Source organism: Cetorhinus maximus, chromosome 8, assembly GCF_964194155.1.
Source record: "Cetorhinus maximus chromosome 8, sCetMax3.hap1.1, whole genome shotgun sequence".
NCBI classification, from domain to species: domain Eukaryota; kingdom Metazoa; phylum Chordata; class Chondrichthyes; order Lamniformes; family Cetorhinidae; genus Cetorhinus; species Cetorhinus maximus.
Genome location: NC_135886.1, coordinates 40,051,831 through 40,073,287, shown reverse-complemented (window position 1 = coordinate 40,073,287; position 21,457 = coordinate 40,051,831). Strand labels below are relative to the sequence as shown.

Sequence of the window (21,457 nt, the reverse complement as noted above, 5' to 3'; positions counted from 1 at the left end):
ACCACCTGCAAATTTCTCTCCAAGTCACTCATCATCCTGACTTGGAAATATATCGCCGTTCCTTCATTGTCGCTGGGTCTAAATCTTGGAACTCCCTTTCCTAACAGCACTATGTGTGTACCTACATCACAGGGAATGCAGCGGTTCAAGAAGGCAGCTCACCACCTTCTCGAGGGCAACTAGGGATGGGCAATAAATGCTGGCCCAGCCAGCGAAGCCCACATCCGTGAATGAATAATATTTTAAAAAGGTATTTGAAAGAGCTTTAAACACGTTGACAACATGTTGTCAATCTGGGTTGCGGTAACTGACTCAGTGTCGTACATGGTGTTTGGATGCACTTGGTTATCAGTGATTCTCTACATGGAAAGAAGGTGCCAGTGGCTGAGAGATGGATAGCAGGAAGAAACATGCCTGTTCTCTGGGTTATGGAATAAAAGGTAGCAGGGCAGTGGTGGGGTGGAGTACAGGGGAGGAAATAAGATGGAGAATAAATTAATTCCTTGCTGTTGCTTAGCTGCAAGTGGTGAAGTTGGTGTAACACTGGATCTCTGGTGGTAATGTTCATTTACATAAAGCATCTGATGCATGTATAGAACCATTGCTGGTCTACTGCACATGATTACAAATAATTGAAATATTTGTGCAAAACTTTCTGACACCACTTGATTGAGTTAAGCTGTTTTCTAACACCACTTCTGGCCTCTTAGTAATTCTCAGATGCGCTACAACAATCTTCTAACATCAGGGTAGGTACGGGAAAATATTTTGCTCGCGATGAAACATTGGGCATCCATTTCTCACGCTCATTAAAATTAATTTCTGACTTAAAATAGTGTTGATTAACAACTAGTCCTGAGCATCAATCACATTCATTATCCAATGTTATAAATTATTCCAAACATCATCTTAGGCCATCTTCCCTATTATCACCTTATGTGGGTGAGTGTCAGAGTTTATTTGATAATGCTCCTGTAAAGTGCCTTAAATGCATTAAAGATTCCATGTTGTTGTTTATCACAATTTTAATCACCCCACCATTGGTGGCCGAGGGTTCAGTTGCCTAGGCCCTAACCTCTGGAATTCCCACCTTTAAATCTCTCTAGGACTCTCTCCCCTCCTCTGACGCATTCCTTAAAACATACCTCTTTGACCAAGTTTTTGGTCATCTGTCTTAAAACCTCCTTGTGTGGCTTAGTGTTGGATTTTATATGATAAAGCTCCTGTGATCTACTTGGCATCATTTTACTAGATTAGACACACTATAAATTCAAGTTGCTGGTTTTTTCTCTGCATCTTGGTTTGCACTTCAATGTTATTTTCACCCCCTCACTTTTTTCTTATTCGTCCATGGGATGTGGGTGTCGCTGGCTGGGCTAGCATTTATGCCCAACCCTAATTGCCCTCGAGACGGCGGTGCCTTAAACTGCTGCAGTCCATGTGGTGTATGAACACCCACAGTGCTGTTAGGGAAGGAGTTCCAGGATTTTGACCCAATGTCAGTGAAGGAACAGTGATTTTATTTCCAAGTCACGATGGTGTGTGACTTGGAGAGGAGAACTTGCAGGTGGTGGTGTTTCCACGCATCAGCTGCCCTTGTCCTTCCAGGTGATAACGGTTGCGGGTTTGGAAGATGCTGTCGAAGGAACTACCATGCAAATAATAACCACGATGAAGACGAGAACATTTAGTTTGATTGGTCCTGTGACAGAAGATCTTTACTTCAAGTCCGACTCCAGAAATACAAGCACAAAACCCTAAGCTGGCACTCCAGCACAAAACTGAGCATGTGAACGAAGATTAGACATTGGCCCAGAACTCCTGATCTGGTTTGGAATCCCTGTTTCCGACCTAGATCAGACAAAACGTTACCTATTTACCTTCCTATTTCGGTCTCGTCTTCCGATGAAGGGTCCTTCCAAACTCATGCAGTGCTGTAATCCTCACAGGGAGCAGTGGAGAGAATCAGAGAAGCTACAGTCTTTTTACAGCACTAGCTGCTGTAATCTGTTAAGTAGAGTTAAAAGGCCCTGAAGCCACTTTGAGAAGCTACGGAGAGAAGGTAAGTGTATGAGGGGGCAGGGTGGCAATTAAGAATGTGAGGGGGTAGGGTGGAAGACGGGTGGGTGAGGAGGTAGGGTGAGGGGTATTGTGGGTCATGGGGGAGTCAGGTTCGGGGTAGTCAGGTGGTCGCGATGGTAGTCGGAGTGTCGGGGGAGTTGGGGGGGTCAGGCAGAGTGGTCGGGGGACTAGTTTGGGGGTCCATTGGGGAGTCAAAGGGTCAGTAGTATAGTTACCCAGGAGTTAGAACTGGCTTTAATCCTGATAACTTTTCTTGGGTAACTATTCAGGTAAGTGAGTCAGAACTATCTGAAGTCTCCAAATTTAACTCAGAGTTGAAGACTTTGTCGGAGGGTTCCAGACACAGGGGGATTTCCCATCAGAGTCCAAAATTCCTGGGAAATTTGCACATAGTCAGTACATCGGGACTTGCAAGGGATCCTCTTGTGCATCTTGAATGGGGGGTGGGACGACCATCTGGAGTTCGGAAGTTCTGTGCCATTAAGTCAAGGCCCTGTATGCCCGCTCAGGTGGATATAAAAGATCCTATGGCTAGAATCCAAGGAAAAACAGGGGAGTTATCACCAGTCTCCTGGGCAATATTCAGTCCTCAATCAACAGCCTTTGAAATAAAACCTCAATATCACATTACTGTTTGTGGGACCTTGCCATGTGCAAATCGGCTGCTGTGTTTCCTATATTACAACCGTGGATATACTTCAAAAGCATCCCATTGGCTGTAAAGCACTTTGAAATGACCTTAAGTTGTAATGTAGTGAGGGAAAAATGACTTTTCTAGTAATACATGAACAAGCTGACATTTGGATTGAAATGCTGGCTGCCAGCTTAAACTATGATGAATACATGTAGCATACGTGATAAGTGGACGGTTACCAAAGTGAAGGTAAGTGACCACTGTGGAAGCTCTGCCAAATAATTTGAATTTTCATCAATAAAAAGTTGATTGATTTCACACCCAAAGGAGGAGAAAGCAAAAACTATCAATGATTTAAAAAAATTACATTCTTCATTCTTCAACTGTATTTTTTGCCTCATAGCATAAGATGATGACTAGGAGGTGCTAATTCTAGAGAGGGTAGCAGCTGAAAAGAGAAGCCCAGAGACTGCCTGGACAGGGTGTTTATTATTCTTCCCCCAATAGCTATTTATACCCCTTTCATTTTCCCTGGATCTGGTAGATAATTTGAAACCACTTTTCATTTTTTTTAATATAATTTAATGGCTTGGACTTTGTGATCAGTGGTGAAGTGACAGTGCCCAGTACTAACCTCAGAAAGTGGCCCACAAAGATCCAGAGAGTTCTGTGGTATGGATTTCATCTTTCCCAACGTTAATTTAGTTCAGGTGCCAGCTATAGGGGATCTCTGGCATCCAGTAATAGTATTGTCATCAAGCAGGGTAAACAGCCAATCACAGCAAAGAATCATCACAGCCAGCTAAACAGGAAATAAAAAGCACTGATTATCCCTCACTTTTTAATCATTCTGCAGGGAGTGAAATAAAGATTAGGACATGTAAAGGGTTAACATCAGAAGCACATGATGTTGATGTAATGATGATGTAACATCACATGATTGAGTAACAGAGCTCTAGAGGGAACAGCTGTAGAGGCCCCAACATGTATATAGTTGCTGTAAATAAAGAGTAATGGCTTTAACAAACTACAGTCTCAAGCAGCTTACTTTGGGAGAATAGACAAGCCCCAAAGAATCCTGTCTAGACCCTGGACACATGATGAAACAGGACATGCCCAAAAGGTTAAGGTGGAAGTTGAAATATCCTAAATGTTAAAAATAAATAATTTTCATTTGAATAATCTATGTTTTGTCATAATTGGAGAAATTTGACATTCCACAAATATAAGATTAATGTTTCTGGCCCCACAGTAATCATGACTTAGTATGCCATAAAACATAGTTATATGTCATTCAACATGGCATAACTATTTCAAGGGCTTATATAGCAAATTCAATGTAAACATAAGTTCAAGTGAATTCAGAAAATGCTGGAAAAACTCAGCTGGTCTGGCAGCATCTGTGGAGAGAGAAACAGAGTTCGTGCTTCAAGTCCGTATGACACTTCTTCAGAGCTAAAGAGTAGAAATGTGATGGATATTACACTGTTCAAGAGAGGCTAGAGCAGGTGGAGCAAAATAGAAGGTCAGGGATAGGTGGGAGCTCAGGAGAGATTGACAAAGATGTCATGGACCCAAGACAAAAAGTGTTAATGGTAATGTTAAAGACTAAAGGAGGTGCTGATGTGGCATTAAGGTAAGATAGCAGAATGTGTTAATAGCCAAACAAGGGCCAGCGGTCTGTGAAAGAACAAAATAGAAATAAGTAACAGATGGCCCTGTGTGGCGGGGGGATAAAAAAAATAAAAAATAAAAATATATATAAAACATTTTAAAAATGAATAAATAAATAAAATTAAATAAAATTGGATTGCAAAAAAGGGTAAAGATAGAGGAGAGGGTTCATGGTCTGAAGTTGTTGAACTCAATATTTAGCCCAGAAGGCTGTAAAGGTAGGAGTTGGTGGAAATGGCAGAGGAATGGTGCCAACTCCAGCATGATGCCATCACCAAAAACATCTTCCCCTCACTGCCCCCTGTCAACATTCCATGGGGACCATTCTCTCCGTGACACCCTGGTCCACTCCTCCATTACCCCCAACTCCTCGTCACCTTCCCATGCAATTGCAGAAGGTGCAATACCTGCCCCTTTACCTCCTCCCTCCTCACCATCTAAGGCCCCAAACACTCCATTCAGGTGAAACAGCACTTCACTTGCACCTCCTTCAATTTGGTCTCCTCTATATTGGGGAGACTTAATGCAGACTGGGTGATCACTTTGCAGAATACCTTCGATCAGTCTGCAAGCATGACCCAGACCTTCCTGTCACTCGCCAGTTCAACACCCCATCCTACTCTCATGCCCACATGTCCATCCTTGGCCTGCTGCAAAGTTCCAATGAAGCCCAACTCAAACTGGAGGAACACTACCTCATCTTCCAATTAGGTATTTTTCAGCCTTCTGGTCTTAACATTGAGTTCAAGAACTTCATCTTTACCCTTTTTAATCCAATTTTTAAATTTCTATCTCTCTATCTATCAATCTATCACCTTTTTACATATATATATATTTTTTAAAATTAATTTTTCATCCTTTTATCTACCCTTTTTCCCCAACCTCCCTTCCCCCATCACACAGGGCCATGTGTTACTTATTTCTATGTTGTTCTTTCACAGAGCGAGACCCTTGTTCAGCTATCAATACATTCTACTATCTTACCTTTACGCCACATCAGCACCTTCTTTAGTCTTCACCACTACCATTAACAGTCTCTTTGCCCTGTGTCCATGACATCTTTGTAAATCTCTCTTGAGCTCCTACCTATCTCTGACCTTTTATTTTGCTCCAGCTGCTCCACCCCCTCTTAAACAGTATAAAAACCATCGCATTTCTACTTCTCTTTAGCTCTGAAGAGAGTGATCCACAATCGAAACGTTAACTCTGTTTCTCTTTCCACAGATGCTGCCAGACCTGCTGAGTTTTCCCAGCATTTTCTGTTTTTATTTCAGATTTCCACAATCCGCAGTATTTTCCTTTGATTCAAGTTAATTCAAGTGTTTTCTGAGATTTTCGTCTGTGAGGACTTAAACAGCACACCCTGTGGAGGACTGAGGAACCACTGACAGCAACTTTTTGATTTCTGAGTTTAACTGCGTGTGTCTTTTTTAATTATTTTATGGGATATGGGCGTCGCTAGCTAGGCCATATCTTATTGCCCATCCCCAATTGCCCTTGAGAAGGCTATGGCCAACTGCCTTCTTGAACCGCTGCAGTTTGTGTGATGTAGCAACCCCACAGTGCTGTGAGGGAGGGAGTTCCAGGATTTTGACCTAGTGATAGTGAAGGAACAGTGATATATTTCCAAATCAGGATGTTGAGTGGCTTGGAGGGGAACTTCCAGGTGGTGGTGTTCCTATCTATCTGCTGCCCTTGTCTAGAAGATGGTAGTGGCTGTGGGATTGGAAGATGCTGTCGCAGGCATCATTTGCAAACGTCTGAAATTGCTGTCAGCTTCAGAGTTTAATATCGGTGAATGCTGACAGTGTCTGGGCGATTTTTGTACTTTGGCTCTCTTACTATGAAAATAATGACTACAAGAACTAAAAGTCCTTGCCTGGCCTCTGATAATTTTCTGACATTACTGGCCATAAGTTTACTTCTCTGCTTTGCTCTGATCATGCCTCAATTTTTGTCTTTTTGCTTCAATTAATATTTGTGTGAACAAATGAACAATGACTGAGAGAAAAAGACCCCCCCGTGCTTACATTCTGCCCCACACAATTGTGATAGCTTGCACATCACAGTATAAACACCCCAACCAAAACCAGATGAAGTTGGAGGAGCAAAAAACCAGGTTAAAAACCCACACCAATTTGAATGAACAAACTCTGTACATGATTCCACTCCCCCAGGCATTAAAATTTGTCCGGGAGATCACCCTGGCCCTGATAATTCTGTGCATTCCTTAGTTGCTGTCTGAGGTAATCTCGACCCTAGCTAAAATCAGAATCAGCTCTCATTTGGAGGTATATACTTTGATATCATCAGAATCCTCAGTCACTGACATGCTTCTTTTTCCCAGCTGAGTTACACGTGCACACTGCAGTTTCGTGCCTAATAATGGTTCAACATGAGATCTGCGTAATGCATATTGCTAATTGCCTTTTGTTGCAAGGTTCTCATTGCACGTTGCTCCTTACAGATGACTGTCTTGAGGCAACAGACTGTACACACGCAGAGGAAAGCAGGAGTTGGTGAGCGTCAAGAAGAACTACAAATTTCAGACGGCACAGAATCTACTCAGAAGACAACGTGGAAGGTAAATAGCTTTAACAGTTTGTGCCATTAGTAACCTGGGTACAATCGACAATTTTCATCTTTCACGCAAGCGTACAAGGGTGCGTTTTTTGACTCTCCTTTCTTCAGAGTACTTGTGAAAATTACTTTTAGTTTCATTCCAATTTAGTACGGAGACTTCTTAAGATCCTTTCAGAACTTGATCACTGGAATAGAGGTTTGTTCTATATTATGCTAGTTACAAAAGATGAATTTCTCAAAGAGAATTAGAACTTTCTGTTGCTCTTGAAGAAATATTCGTGATCAAAACTCAGTACACAATAATACAACGTTTTCTCCACGTTATGGTCAGTCTCCTAGAGAATTAGTCACATCATTAATATTCTTTTTGAATCGAGCCCCAAGGAAAAGAAAACTTTTTAAAAACTGCAGTTGAACTATCTGATTATCATGCAGAAATTAGAGAGAATGATCCCATTAGGACCAAAAATCAAAGTCGAAAAGTTCAGCTTTAGTCTCAAGAATTATAGAGAGAAGTCTCAGCACCTAAATGACTTTATATTAGAAATAATTATTTCAGTATAATTAATTTAATTGCATGTAGAATGAAACATTTTGGGGTTAACTAAAGTAAAAAGACATCAATTAAAATACCGGAATAACAAGGCTGTATCCACATCTACTGAATTAAAGAAGTAACCTGACTAAATTGTGAATGAGGCATTCATTTATCTTTCCATTTGTGAAATAAAAGTCAATATTACAATGTCATCTATCTACATACTCTACGATTAACTGTTATTCCTCTTATATAAAGTGAGATATTAATGATGTCTTTCTGACTTTCTATCTGTCTCTCAATCCAAAAATAAAATTACTCAAAACTGCTTTTTCAAAAATACAAATAATTTTCTTTAGAAAATGGGTTTTGTCAGAGGTCATCAAAGAAACATGGGAACAGAAATAAGCCATTCTGCCTCTCAGGCCTGTTCCATCGTACAGTTAGATCATAGCTGACCTGTATTACGCTTACTTTAAATGTGGGAATGTGGAGTTGTTATAACAGGAAAAGGCTTTGTAGCACAGTACTCACCTTTCCAAATCACCCCAAATGTATGACTTCACTCCTTCACAGCCATTCATTAGTCTTTCCAGTTCACCAACATGGAGATTGAGGAAGCTGATCAAAATACCTCATTTTCTCCTCCCAGTTTAGGATGCCAGCAAAGCTTCCTATGGATGGGAGGTGATGAGATGAACAACAGCAAGCTAAGGCATATGGGATTCTCAAATACCTTGAGGACCAATGTGATTTCCTCTCCCTTTATATACAAGAGAAACTTGGCTGAATATTTGTTTGATAGGTCCATGTAAAATAAAATGATTGGTATATCAAGCACAACCACACAATAGTAGAGGGTCCATTTAAATTACGTGTGTGTGTGTGTGTGTGGCGATTTCTATATGATACATAATGTACCAAGCCAACAAGATTAGAAAAGAGCTGAACTGTATGTTTATTTAGACAGTGTAGGTGGGAAATTAAGTTTAACACTATCAGTTACATTTTATTACAGCAAGATAAATGGACTGGTGCAGTTTATCTGTTAATTTCCTAAGACAGCACTAACATTTTCATATGTTTGAATGTTGCTGCTTTTATGAGATCCATTGGAACTACTGTTATGCAATAGGTCAGGAAGAATAAAAAAGAACTGAATATAAATGGTTGAGAAAAAGAAAACTCAGTATTTGAAGACTGAAAAATAAAATATGTTGAAACTACACAGGAGGTTATTAGATATAAAAGCCAAGAAAGGCTATGGGATTCAGGTAGGGCAGGATTGTTCCAAAGAAATGTTTTTCCGATGCTGACCCAACATTTTATGTTGCTATTTTGTTATAATAGATTTACACACAACTATGTGCATTATCTATTTTGTGCTACACACAGTGAAATAAGGACATGTTAGTTGTTACTAAGTCTCAGAACATTGCAAGGATAGGCTTTATTATGTGAAGCTTGCATCAGTGAAATTCAGTCAATCATTTTAATTCACTTACCTTGTAAATAAATGGAATGCATTCTTGTAATGATCTTACTAGACAATTACATTGAAAAGCTGAGTGCTACACTTCTATAACTAAAGGAAATATGCTGCCATTGTGTATATCAGTGTATTATTAGCAGTTACAGTGGGGGTGGGGGGGGGGGGGGAACGGGACCCAATAACTATTTTAACTTCAGCTTAACCCTTTTTATTAAATTTCTATACTATCAGCAGAACCCTTTTTCCCATTTTACATGAAATTTAAAAGGTTCCACCTAATTTTGTTCTTTTTCTCTCCTACCAGACTCCATTTTGGAGGTGATGTGTTAACTGTATATCAGTTGTATTTAATTATATACAGCAAGAGGGCATTAATTGTAGTTTCACTTGAGCAGATTTGATCAACTCCATTGACACTGGGGTGTGGTTGAGTTAGGTAGTGTATGCTTGTAATGTTTCAGTCTGTAAATAAGCGTTAGCCTGAGTAAAGATTAACTCTAGTGCCATCTTCACCAACTGGCTTTCTGAAATATAACATCAGAGGCGGGAGAGGCAATCTCTTTTCCTCTTGTGGAATTTTACTGCCTTCCCACTTGCGTGAAGGCTGGTTTCTCATCCAATCAAACCTCTGGATTTTGAAAACTGGTATGCGGAATTCCCAGGAGTGCTGAAACCTGTCTTTGAGGTATTTAAGCATTTTCAAACCACGAAGAGCTGCTGCCTGTGAGCATTTTCGTCATTGCATCTGCAGTCCAACATTGCCTCGATGAGTAAATTCCCCTGCAGTGCACAGAACATTTCTGGTCAGCTGCACTGCAGAGGCAGTCAGAGGATTACAATCTTTCTCTTGATCTATTCAGCAGTGTTCACAAAAAATCAAACCAGCAGCACGTTCAAGTTCCAGAAACAGCCGGAGCTTTCAGTTCTTGCTGCAGATTGCTGTGTCTTTCTATGAAGTCTCTCACACAACTAATTCCATTTGACTTTCTGCAGTGTGTCATTTTACAATTGTTTCTTTTCACTCTGCCTCCACTCGGGTGAATTTGCTTTGCTTTTAATTTAATTTATGCCATCTACTTCATTTCCAGCTCCTGATAAAATGAAATATTCATAGCAAACTAATATATTTTGTTCTGAAATTGTTCCACTCTATCAGAGTTACATATTATAACACATTGGATAATCCACATTTAGAATGCTGTGTGCAGGTTTGGACACTATTATAGGAAAGACATTAAGGTCATGGAGTTTGTATAGTGTATATTCACTGGGAAACTTACGAGGAAAGACTGAAGATATTAGAACTATTCCCACTGGAGAGGAAAAGATTGAAAGGAAATTTAATTGAGACTTTTGAAATTATGGAGAATTTTGATGGGATGCAGAGAGGAAAGACTTTGGATGTTTACGATGAGAGGTCATCTGTTTAAAATTATTGCTAAGAGGATAAGAAAACTTTTTATGGAAGGAGTATTGCTTGGATGCTTTGCTGCTGAGAGTGTTGCATGAGCTGGAGGTGATTGTACCTTATAGGAAAATTGAATCAGCATTTAAGCAGAGGAAAATACAGGGCTATGGGAAGAGATTAGGCTAGTGGGATCAGGATCTGACTGCTGTAGAAAGGAGATGATGTGGTGAGAACTTGAATGACACCAAGCTGCTACCAAATGTAAATGTCTATTGGGGGATGACACCAGAATGAAAATTTAGAAGGCTTTCTGGAAACTGAGAGGTCTAAGCTAAAAGCAAAACACTGCAGATGCTGGAAATCTGAAACAATAGAAAATGCTGGAAAAACTCAGTAGGCCTAGCAGCATCTATGGAGAGAGAAACAGAGTTAATGTTTCGAGTCCATATGACCCTTCTTCAATGTCACTGACATTGGTTGAAAAGCTGTCACTCTGCAATACTAACATTCTTCGCCTCAATAAGCAGAAAAATTAACTGCACACCAAAGAAAAAATTCATATCTATATGAATATAGCACATTAGTTACCAAAATCCCCATAACTTATTACAAGTACCAGTGATGCATGAATTCAATTAATGCAAGGAAACACCCTAACACCCCGGCTTTGAGCCCACAGGTTGTGGAGCAATTCCCCACTTCAGATTTGAGCATATGATTTGGGCTGACACTAGTTTGCATTGCTGGAGATGCTGTCCTTTGAATGAGGCAGAAAACGGAGGCTCTGTCTTCCTGTTCTAGTGCTTCAGGTGGACGTAAAAGATTCCATAACAATTATCAGAGATGACCTGGGAGTTGCCTTGGAATGCTGGTCAAAATTCTTCCCTCATCCAAAAGTACCAAAAATGGAGAAACTAGCCATTCATCTCATTGCTCCTTGCAAGACCCTGCTTTCTTTACCATCACAAATGACTGTACTTCAAAAGTAACTCATTCATAAGAAAATTAAATCATTCAATGCCCTGGGAAATGTAGTAAGGCACTATATAAAATGCTAAATATCCAGCTCTTTAGAACTCCTTTCTACAGCAGCAGTGCACATTTCCCTCCCCCAAAATGGACTCCTTCCTTAATACTTCACTCCTGCTGAAAGGAATAGGCCCAGAACTCCATGGCAAAATCTTGTATAGCAACATTTTTTGAAGGGCAGATCCATTGAGATTACCCTTCCCAGGTCATCAGGATTTCTAAAAATATGGAGATTGCTAATTTTAGTTTATTTTTGTCTAGAGGAAGAGAATTTATGCTCAAAAAATACAGAACAGTTGAAGAAAGAAACCCCCCAATATAGTCCCTCTACTGGAACATCGGTGATTTCCAATTTCATGATGATTTGACAGTAAATGAAAAAGTTAGGTGAATAAACTGGCTAAAATAGATTGCTAAGTCTGAAAGCAACTTCCAGAAATGTTCATCAGTAATTTGCCATCGCAAAGTTGGAGTGCTTTGCTTTTTATCTTAATTAACATCAGCTCTGCATAAAGTAAAGATTTTCTCATATTGCATGCATCATTTTCACCTTTTGTTCTCCGAAGATCTATTTATATACTAATTACATAGCCTCTGAGGGTTAGAATAAGCCTGTTGTTTGAATTGAAAGTGGCTGTAAGCACTCTGATGTTGTATTCCTTTCTTTAAAGCTGTCTCTAATTAGTACTTTATCCAAACTCTAAGCTTAATCAATTTCTATTTGAGAGTTATCGATCTACAAACCTGCCTTTTATGTACCGATGAAATGATATCTGAAAAGTGCAGCTTATTCCTAGTATAATTTCAAAATTAAATGTAGAATAGCCTCATTAGTTTGTTCTTCAGTGATGTTAAAAGAAGGCAATATACCTGGTATATTTGCCTATTGTTCTATTTTGGACTCTTATTTTTTACCTTTGAGTCTTGAATGGAGCTACTAATTTTCATAAATGCTAAAATGTTAGCAAGCAATCTAAGAAAAATGTTACTGATGAGAATGATGGTTCCCTCAGGGAGGGAAGTCAAAGCCATGCCCATGGCACCATAACTGCTCAGCTGTACAGGAGGGCAGGAGGAAGTTTGGGAAAGCAGTAATGACTGGGGATCCTATGGTTAGGGGAGCAGACAGGCATGTCTGTGGCTGTAGTCGTGAATCTAAGATTAGTATTTGCTTCACTGGTGTCAGGGTCAGGCAGGTCACTGAGCGGCTTCAGAGCTCTCTGAGAGGAGAGTGTGAACAACCAGATGTCGTGGTTCATATCGGTACCAACAACATCGGTAGAAAGAGGCATGAGGCCCTTTAGGCAGCAAGCAAGCAAGACCTCGAAGGTAGTAATCTCTGGATTATGCCCAGCATCAAGCACTAGTGAGTATAAAAATTGGAGGATAGAGCAGATGAGTGCCTGGCTGGAGAGATGGTGTAGGAGGGAGGTCTTTAGGTTTCTGGGACATTGGGATTGGTTTTGGGGGAGATGGGATCTGTACAGGCTGGGTAGGTTGCACCTGAACAGAGCCAGGGCTCATGTCCTTGCGGGGCAGTTTGCTCATGCTATTGGGGAGGTTGTAAACTAACTTATCAGGGTCATAGGAGCCAGGAGGTAACATCAGAGAGGGAAAACAAGGTGCACAAATAATCGGGAGAGATAGATAGTACTAAAGTAGGAAATAGTAAGGTACTGGCGGCAGTCAAAGTAAGAGAGAATGCAATCATGTCTAAACTAGGTTTACTGTGCATGCATGTAAATAGGAAAAGTGTGGTAAATAAAGTGTTGTGAGCTCCAGGCGCAGATAGGCACATGAAAATATGTGGCAATAGTGAAGACTTGACTTAAAAAAGGACAAGACTGGCTATAAAATGTTGCTTGGTACAAGGTGTTCAGGAAACTTGGGGAAGGAAAGAGGTGGGGGTGGGGGGGGGGGTTGTGTGGCAGTATTGATTAAGGAGAATATGATAGTGCTGGAGCGAGAGGATCTCCTAGGGTTCAAGGGCAGAATCTATTTGGTTGGAGGAAAGAAATAATGGAGGTACCATTACATTGCTGAGTGTATTCCATCAGCCACTGACTTGTGGGATGATACAGAGGAACAAATTTGCAAGGAAACTATAGAGTAGTTATAATGGGGGACTTTATTTACCCTAGTGTAGACTGGACTAGTAACAGTGTGAAGGGCAGAGATGGAGAAGAGTTTTTAAACTGTGGTCACAGGAATTTTTTGGGTCAGTATGTTTCCAGTCCAAGAAGGAAGGAGACATTGCTGGATCTGGTTCTGGAAATGAGGTGAGACAAGTGGATCAAGTATCAGTAGGGGAATGTTTAGGGAACAGTGGTCATAGTATCCAAAAGGTTTAGGTTAGCTATGGAAAAGGACAAGGAGCAATCCAGAGTAAAAATAATTAATTGAGGGAGGACCAATTTCAATGGGGCGTGAATAGATTTCATCCAGATAAGTAGGAAAGAAAGGTTGGCAAGCAAAACTGTAATTGGCCAATGGGCTGTCTTTGGAGAGGAGATACTCAGTACATTCCCATTCGGGGAAAGGTGGGACAAACAAAACCAGAGCTCCCTGCATGATGAAAGAAGTAGGAAGTAAGATGAAGCAGAAAAAGGGTGCATATGACATGTCAGGTGGATAATACAGGTGAGAACCAGGCTAAATATAGAATGTTCAGAGAGGAAGTGAAAATAGAAACAAGAGTGGCAAAGAGAGAAGATAAGAGATTGGCTGCAAAAAGGTAATCCAAATATCTTCTACAGGCATATAAATAGCAAAAGCATGGTGAGCGGAGGAGTGGGGCTGATTAGGGACCAAAAAGGGGATTTAACTCATGGTGTAGATTTCTTTAACAAGGAAGAAGATATTGCCTAAATTGTGAACGAAAAGATAGTTGAGATACTCGATGGGCTAAATATTGATAAAGAGGCAGGATTAGAAAAGGAGGTATTATTAAAGTTGCTAAATCATCAGCAGCAGATAAGGTGCATCTGAGGATACTAAAGGAAGTAAGGGTGGAAATTGTGGATGTACTGGCCATAATTTTCCTATCCTCCTTTGATATGGTGAGTGTTGCCAGAGGATTGGAGAATTGCAAATGTTACAGTCCTGTTTAAAAAAAAAAAGGCTGTAAGAATAAGCCCAGCAACTACAGGCCAGTCAGTTTAACCTCGGTATTTGACAAACTTTTAGAAATGATAATCCAGGTCAAAATAATAATCACTTGGACAAATGTGGATTAATTAAGGAAAGCCAGCATGGATTTGTTAGGGAACATCATATATAACTAATTTGATTGAGTTTTTTTTGGTGAGATAACAGAGATGATTGATGAGGGCAATGCGATTATATGGTGTACGTGGACTTCCAAAAGGAATTTGATAAATTGTCACATAACAGGCTAGGCAGCAAAGTTGAGGCCCATTAAATAAAATAAGACAGTGGCAACATGGATATGCAGTTGGCTGAGTGACAGGAAACAGTAGTGGTGAACAATGTTTTTCAGACTGGAGGTCGGTTTGCTGTGGAGTTCCCTGGTGTTGGTATTGGGATCACTGCTTGATCTGTATTATTGGCCTAGACTTGGATGTACAGGGCAAAATTTGCAGTTGGCACAAAACTTGGAAGTATTGTGAACTTCGAAAGGACATAGACAAGCCCGTGGAATGGGTGGACATCTGGCAGATGGCATTTAATGGAGAGAAGTGTGAAGTTACACAGTTCAGTAGGAAGAATGAGGAAAGGGAATAAAAATATGAAGGATATAATTTTCAAAAGGGTGTGGGAGCAGAGGAACCTGGGAATAATTATGCATAAATCACTGTAGGTGGCAGGGCAGGTTGAGAAAGCAGTTATTAAGCATACAGGATCCTGAACCCAATAAATAGAGCCATGGAGCAGAGTCGGCTTCTCACTGGTGGGTTTGGAAGTGGGAAGGGCCCATTAAATTCCCCTGTCAATCTTCTGCCCACCCTCGATCTGACCTCAATTTTACAGGCGGCCTAGGGCGGCCCCACTGCCTTCACCCCAATTGAGGCCCTTAAGCGGCCAATTAATAACCACTTAATGGCTTCCCATCTGGCCTCAATTTTGAGGTAGGCAGGAGGAGTTCAGAGAAAGTTCAGCAGGTTACCCTGCTGGGGCGTCAGGCAGACAGAGGGGAGGGGAGAGGGCACATCCTTGAAGAGCCCCTTTCTATGTTGGGTGCCCTCCCACCACCTGAGTGCCCCATCCCCACCCTGCAGTGATAACCCCTGGTACTTCCCTCCATCTTGGCTCCAGGATTTAGCCTCTGAGGACAGCTTGAAGACCTAGCCATGACCATCCTCCTGCGGGAGGGAAGGGGTGTGGAGGCGGGGCAGGCTACTGGGACTGCAGTGCTGCCAGCGAATCAAATTGGCCGGCAGATCTGAGGCAGCATTTCCTCCTGACTGAGTGGTGGGAGTCTTGCATTCAGCTAACTAGCACTTGCAGCATTAAATGGTTGGGAGTAAGCCGACATTGGTGGGGTTGCATTTGCCACTGACTCTTAGGTGGCATGGCTGGTACTCCGCCACTCATTAAATTCTGCCCAATCAATAAAAATCTTACAGGTAGTTAGGTTTTTCTGAAGTTCTTGCAAGTTGAACAATATTCTATCACATTTTTTGGTTGAGTGAAGACTTGCTAACTACTTATTGTGCTGTTTGTGAGGGGGTGTCAACTAATATTTCCCCCTCATTTCTTGTATTTGTGTTGTTTGAGTTCTGCAGGACTATGTACAACAAAGATTTATGATAGGAATGTGAAATATCTACACTTTCACTGGCTACTTAGCCTGTGACAGTAATAATTTAGATGCCTACATTGTGGTTCACTTTGAATTTGAATCTGTATTGAGAGCCTGCTTATCCGCAAAGACTATTTAAATATATCTGAGTTGACCATTGTCAGCACTTAAGTATTGAGCTGATTTTATTAGGTGCTGTTTCACTTTCATATTCAAAATGATATCTCTTAATTATCATGGTCCTCTATTTTGAACATATATAGAACCCCATAAACATAATGTCTTCTGTGCTGTTGTTAACATTGCAGAGGCTTTCAAATGGATCTATTGATCCCAACGATGAGGTTAGCCAGGTCGTGGAGATGCAGGAATTACTGGAGAAACAGAACTTTGAGGTGACCCAGATGAAAGACCGCCTGTCCACGCTTTCAGCGCGAGTGGCAGAGCTGGAGGAAGACCTGGACACTGCCAGGAAAGATCTGATCAGATCAGAGGAGATGAACAACAAGTACCAGAGAGACATCAGGGAGGTGAGGTGTGATTAAATGGTTTAAAATGCTCACTCATTCACTTTTCCAGAACCACTTCATCCAATTCATGTCACGGGGGGTTGGAGCCTATCCCGACAGGCAGGGTGCACCCAGGCCGGGATGCCAGTCCATCACAGGGCACATACTCACACGCACACAATACAGACACGCATACTGGGGGACAATTTAGCTGTCGCCAACCCACCTAACCTGCACGTCTTTGGATGGTGGGAGGAAATGGAGCACCCAGCGGAAACCCACACAGACACGGCGAGAACATGCAAACTCCACACAGACCGATACCTGAGGTCAAGATTGAACCCGGATCTCTGAAGCTGTGAGGCAGCAGCGGTAACCACTGTGCCACCTGTGCCACCCGATTTAAAATGCTAATAATCTAAAGGTATTCTTGTTTTTTTCTTCATTGGAGAATGAAAATGCATGTTTTCATCTGAAATGTCAACATTTTACAACTGTTTGCATTTTTAAATTGGCCTGGTTGTTCCGCTTTTTTGAATATTAAGAATCTTCAATGTGAAGATTTTTCACATAAAATTATTTGTGGGACCTGCAATGATTCATGATTGATAGTTTTTCCCTAGTACAAGTGCCAGACAATAGGATCACAATCTGATTAAACCTGCTCGAACAGGTGTTTGTTCCGTATGTATCCTTGGTTTCATATTAATGCATGTTTAATGTTGCTACCATTAATAACAAAAAGGCCAAAGGTATTATGCATTTTACTTCCCCTCCACCCCCATCCCCCCCAACTATTACAATTTCCTTTTATTGGAAACATCATTCCCAGACCCAAAGAGTAGAAGAATTTCTGTGGGAAAGAATTTTCATATTGCGAGTTCAAATTTGGCATTCTTAGTGAGGTGAACAGAGAGAGAGAGATAGAGATTTCATGTCCACCCACTTCATAATCCTGAGGATCGAACACAGGAGCTCAGATTTTGTGTAGGTTTCCACCAGGTGTTCCGGTTTCCTTCCACCATCCAAAGGTGGATTGGCTACGGTGAACTCAGCTGGGCCATCATGTATTGCCCTTGAGAAGATGGTGGTGAGCTGCCTTCGTGAACCGCTACAGTCATTGTGGTGTAGTTGCACCAACAGCGCTGTTAGGAAGGGAGTTCCAAGATTTTGACCCAGTGACAGTGAAGGAATGGCGATATATTTCCAAGTCAGGATGGTGAATGGCTTGGAAGGGAACTTCCAGGTGGTGGTGTTCCCAGCTGTCTGCTGCCCTTGTCCTTCTAGATGGTAGTGGTTGTGGGTTTGGAAGGTACTGTCTAAGGAGACTTGGTGAGTTCCTGCAGTGCATCTTGTAGATGGTACATACTGCTGCCATTGTGCGTCGGCATTGAAGGCAGTGAATGTTTGTGTAAGGGCTGCTGAGCAAGTGGGATGGATGGTGTAAAGGTTCTTGAGTGTTGTTGGAGCTACACTCATCCAGGCAAGTGGAAAGTATTACATCACACTCCTGACATAGGCTTTGGGGAGTCAGGAGATGAGTTACTCGCCACAGGATTCCTAGCCTTTGACCTGCTCTTGTAGCCACCATATTTTCTATGGCTAATCCAGTTCAGTTTCTGGTCAATGGAAACCCCCAAGATATTGATAGTGGAGGATTCAGTGATTGCATTGTCATTGAATGTCAAGATGGTTAGATTCTCTCTTGTTGGAGATGGTCATTGACTAGCACTTGTGTGGTGCGAATGTTACTTGCCACTTGTCAGCCCAAACCTGGATATTGTCCAGATCTTGCTACACATGGACATGGACTGCTTCAGTATCAGGAGTTGCGAATGGTGCTGAATGTTGTGCAATCATCAGTAAACATCCCCACTTCTGACCTTATGATGAAAGGAAGGTCATTAATGAAGCAGCTGAAGATGGTTGGGTGGACACTATCCTGGGGAACTCCTGTGGTGATGTCCTGAAACTGAGATGATTGACCTCCAACAACCACAACCATCTTCCTCTGTGCTAGTTATGACTCCAACCAGTGGAGAGTTTTCCCTCTGATTCCCATTGACTCAAGTTTTGCTAGGGCTCATTGATGCCGCATTCGGTCAAATGCTGCCTTGATGTCAAGGGCAGTCACTCTCACCTCACGTCTGGAGTTCAGCTGTTTTGCCCATGCCTGAACCAAGGCTGTAATGAGGTCAGAAGTTGAGTGACCCTGGCGAAACCAAAACTGAGCATCAGTGAGCAGATTATTGCTAAGCAAGTGCCGCTTGATAGCCTTGTTGATGACCCCCTCCATTACTTTACTGATGATGGAGAGTAGACTGATGGGGCAGTAATTGGCCGGGTCAGATTTGTCCTGTTTTTTGTGTACAGGATATACCTGGGCAATTTTCCAAATTGCCAAGTAGATGCCAGTGTTGAACCTGTACTGGAAGGTCTGGAGTACAACTGTTTAGTGTTGTTGCCGGAATAGTATCAGGGCCCATAGCCTTTGTAGTATCCAGTGCCTCAGTCATTTCTTGATATCACATGGAGTGAACCAAATTGGCTGAAGACTGACATCTGTGATGTTGGGGACCTCCAGAGGAGGCCGAGACGGATCATCCACTCAGGACTTCTGGCTGAAGGTTGTTGTGATTGCTTCAGTCTTATCTTTTGCGCTGATGTGCTGAGCTCCTCCATCATTGAGGATGGGGATATTTGTGGAGCCCACTCCCCCAGTGTGTTGTTTGATTGTTCACCACTATTCACGACTGGATATGGCAGGACTGCAGAACTCAGATCTGATCCATTGTTTGTGGAATTGCTTAGTTCTGTCTATCACTTGCTGTTTATGCTGTTTGGCATGCAAGTAGTCCTGTTTTCTTGCTTCACCAAGTTGACACCTCATTTTTAGGTATTCCTGGTGCTGCTCCTGGCATGCCCTCCTGCACTCTTCATTGAACCAGAGTTAATCCCCAGGCTTGGTGGTAATGGTAGAGTGGGGGCTATGCCTTGAGGGTACAGATTATGTTCGAGTACAATTCTACTGCTGCTGATAGCCCACAGTGCCTCATGGATGCTCAATCTTGAGTTGCTCGATCTGTTTGAAATCTATCCCATTTAGCACGGTGGTAGTGCCATAAAAGATGATGGAGGGTGCCCTCAATGTGAAGACAGAAGTTCGTCTGCACAATGACTGTGAGGTGGCCACTTCTACCGATATTGTCATGGACAGTTGCATCTGCGGCAGGCAGGTTGGTAAGGATGAGGTCAAGTATATTTTTCCCTCTTGTTGGTTCCCTTACCACCTGCTGCAGACCCAGTCTAGCAGCTATGTCCTTTAGGACTCGGTCAGCTCGGTCTGTGGTGGTGCTACACTGTTGGTGATGGACATTGAAGTCCCCCACCTAGAGTACATTCTGTGCCCTTGCCACCCTCAGTGCTTCCTTCAAGTGGTGTTCAACATGGAGGACCACGTTTTCATCAGCTGAGGGAGGGCGGTACATGGTAATCAGCAGGAGGTTTTCTTGCCTACAAGGTTTTCCTTGTCCTGATCTGATCCCTTAGGTCTTCATGGAGGCCAGAGCCGATATTGAGGACACTCAGGGCAACTCTCCCCCGACTGTGTACCACTGTACTGCCACCTCTGCTGGGTCCGTCCTGACATACCCAGGGATGGTGATGGTGGTGTAAGGTATGATTCTGTGAGTATGATTATGTCAGGCTGTTGCTTGACTAGTTTGTGAGACAGCTCTCCCAACTTCGGGACAAGCCCCCAGATGTTGGTAAGGAGGACCGTGCAAGGTCGACAGGGCTGGGTTTGCCATTGTCATTTCCAGTGCCTAGGTCGATGTCGGGTGGTCCATCCTTTTTCATTCCTTTTTACTGACTTTTTAGCAGTTTATTACAACTGAGTGGCTTGATTTCAGTGGGCATTTAAGAGTCAGCCAAATTACTGCGGATCTGGTGTCATATGTAGGCCAGACCAGGTGAGAACAGCAGATTTCCTTCCCTTAAGGACATTAGTGAACCAGATGAGTTTTTACTACAATCAACAATGGTTTCAGAGTCATCATTAGACTTTTAATGCCAGATTTTTATTGAATTCATATCCCACCACATGGTGAGATTCAAACCTGGGCCTTTGGATTACCTATTGACAATTAACTATGTCAACACCTCCCCTAAATTGACCATCTTCTATGACACTCAGTTTAAGTTTATGTAAAGAAAGCTAAGATCAGGAGCTGGAATGGGACAACATTTCCCCTGTCCTTTAGGTGTTGAGAAATCGTAAGCATTTTACAATCTTGCTAACCAGCACAGAGAAATCAGAACAGGAGCAAATTTTATCTACATTGCCTTTCAGCTGTAGACATGCTCAAAGCTGAGTGGCTGTGTAGCCAAAACATGGACCAGTTGCTTGACAGTCTATTGTCAGACCTATATTCACCATTCAAATACCAGGAAATAACATTGGTGCTATGGATCTCTAATCATAGAAAGCTCCCAATGACAGGAAGCAAACACTAACTGGTGTTGAGGTTTGAGTTGAACTGTTCACCCTGCCAGATGAAGACAATATCATATGATTTAACTGGTGTTGGTGAGAGCATCTGTATTTCATTTCCTCAGCCTCAACACCAAAGCAAAATAAGTTCACTTTGGAGTGAGTGGCAACATTTTTCAAGTGAACAATTGAAATGTTTTAGGGAGCTTTGTTGATTCTGAGTCACAGTACTAAACCTGGTAAAGGTGTTGATG

The 21,457-nt window shown here is 41.9% G+C and overlaps 1 protein-coding gene across 1 annotated transcript in view; it reads left to right on the top strand.

Annotated features, from left to right (window-relative positions):
* Positions 1-21,457, top strand: part of ppfia4 (PTPRF interacting protein alpha 4) — a 585,677-nt gene that overhangs the window by 472,857 nt on the left and 91,363 nt on the right. The window contains exons 5-6 of the mRNA XM_078546714.1: positions 6,858-6,974; positions 16,511-16,732. Of these exons, the coding sequence (XP_078402840.1) occupies positions 6,858-6,974; positions 16,511-16,732 (339 nt within the window). The remainder of the gene's footprint in view (positions 1-6,857; positions 6,975-16,510; positions 16,733-21,457) is intronic.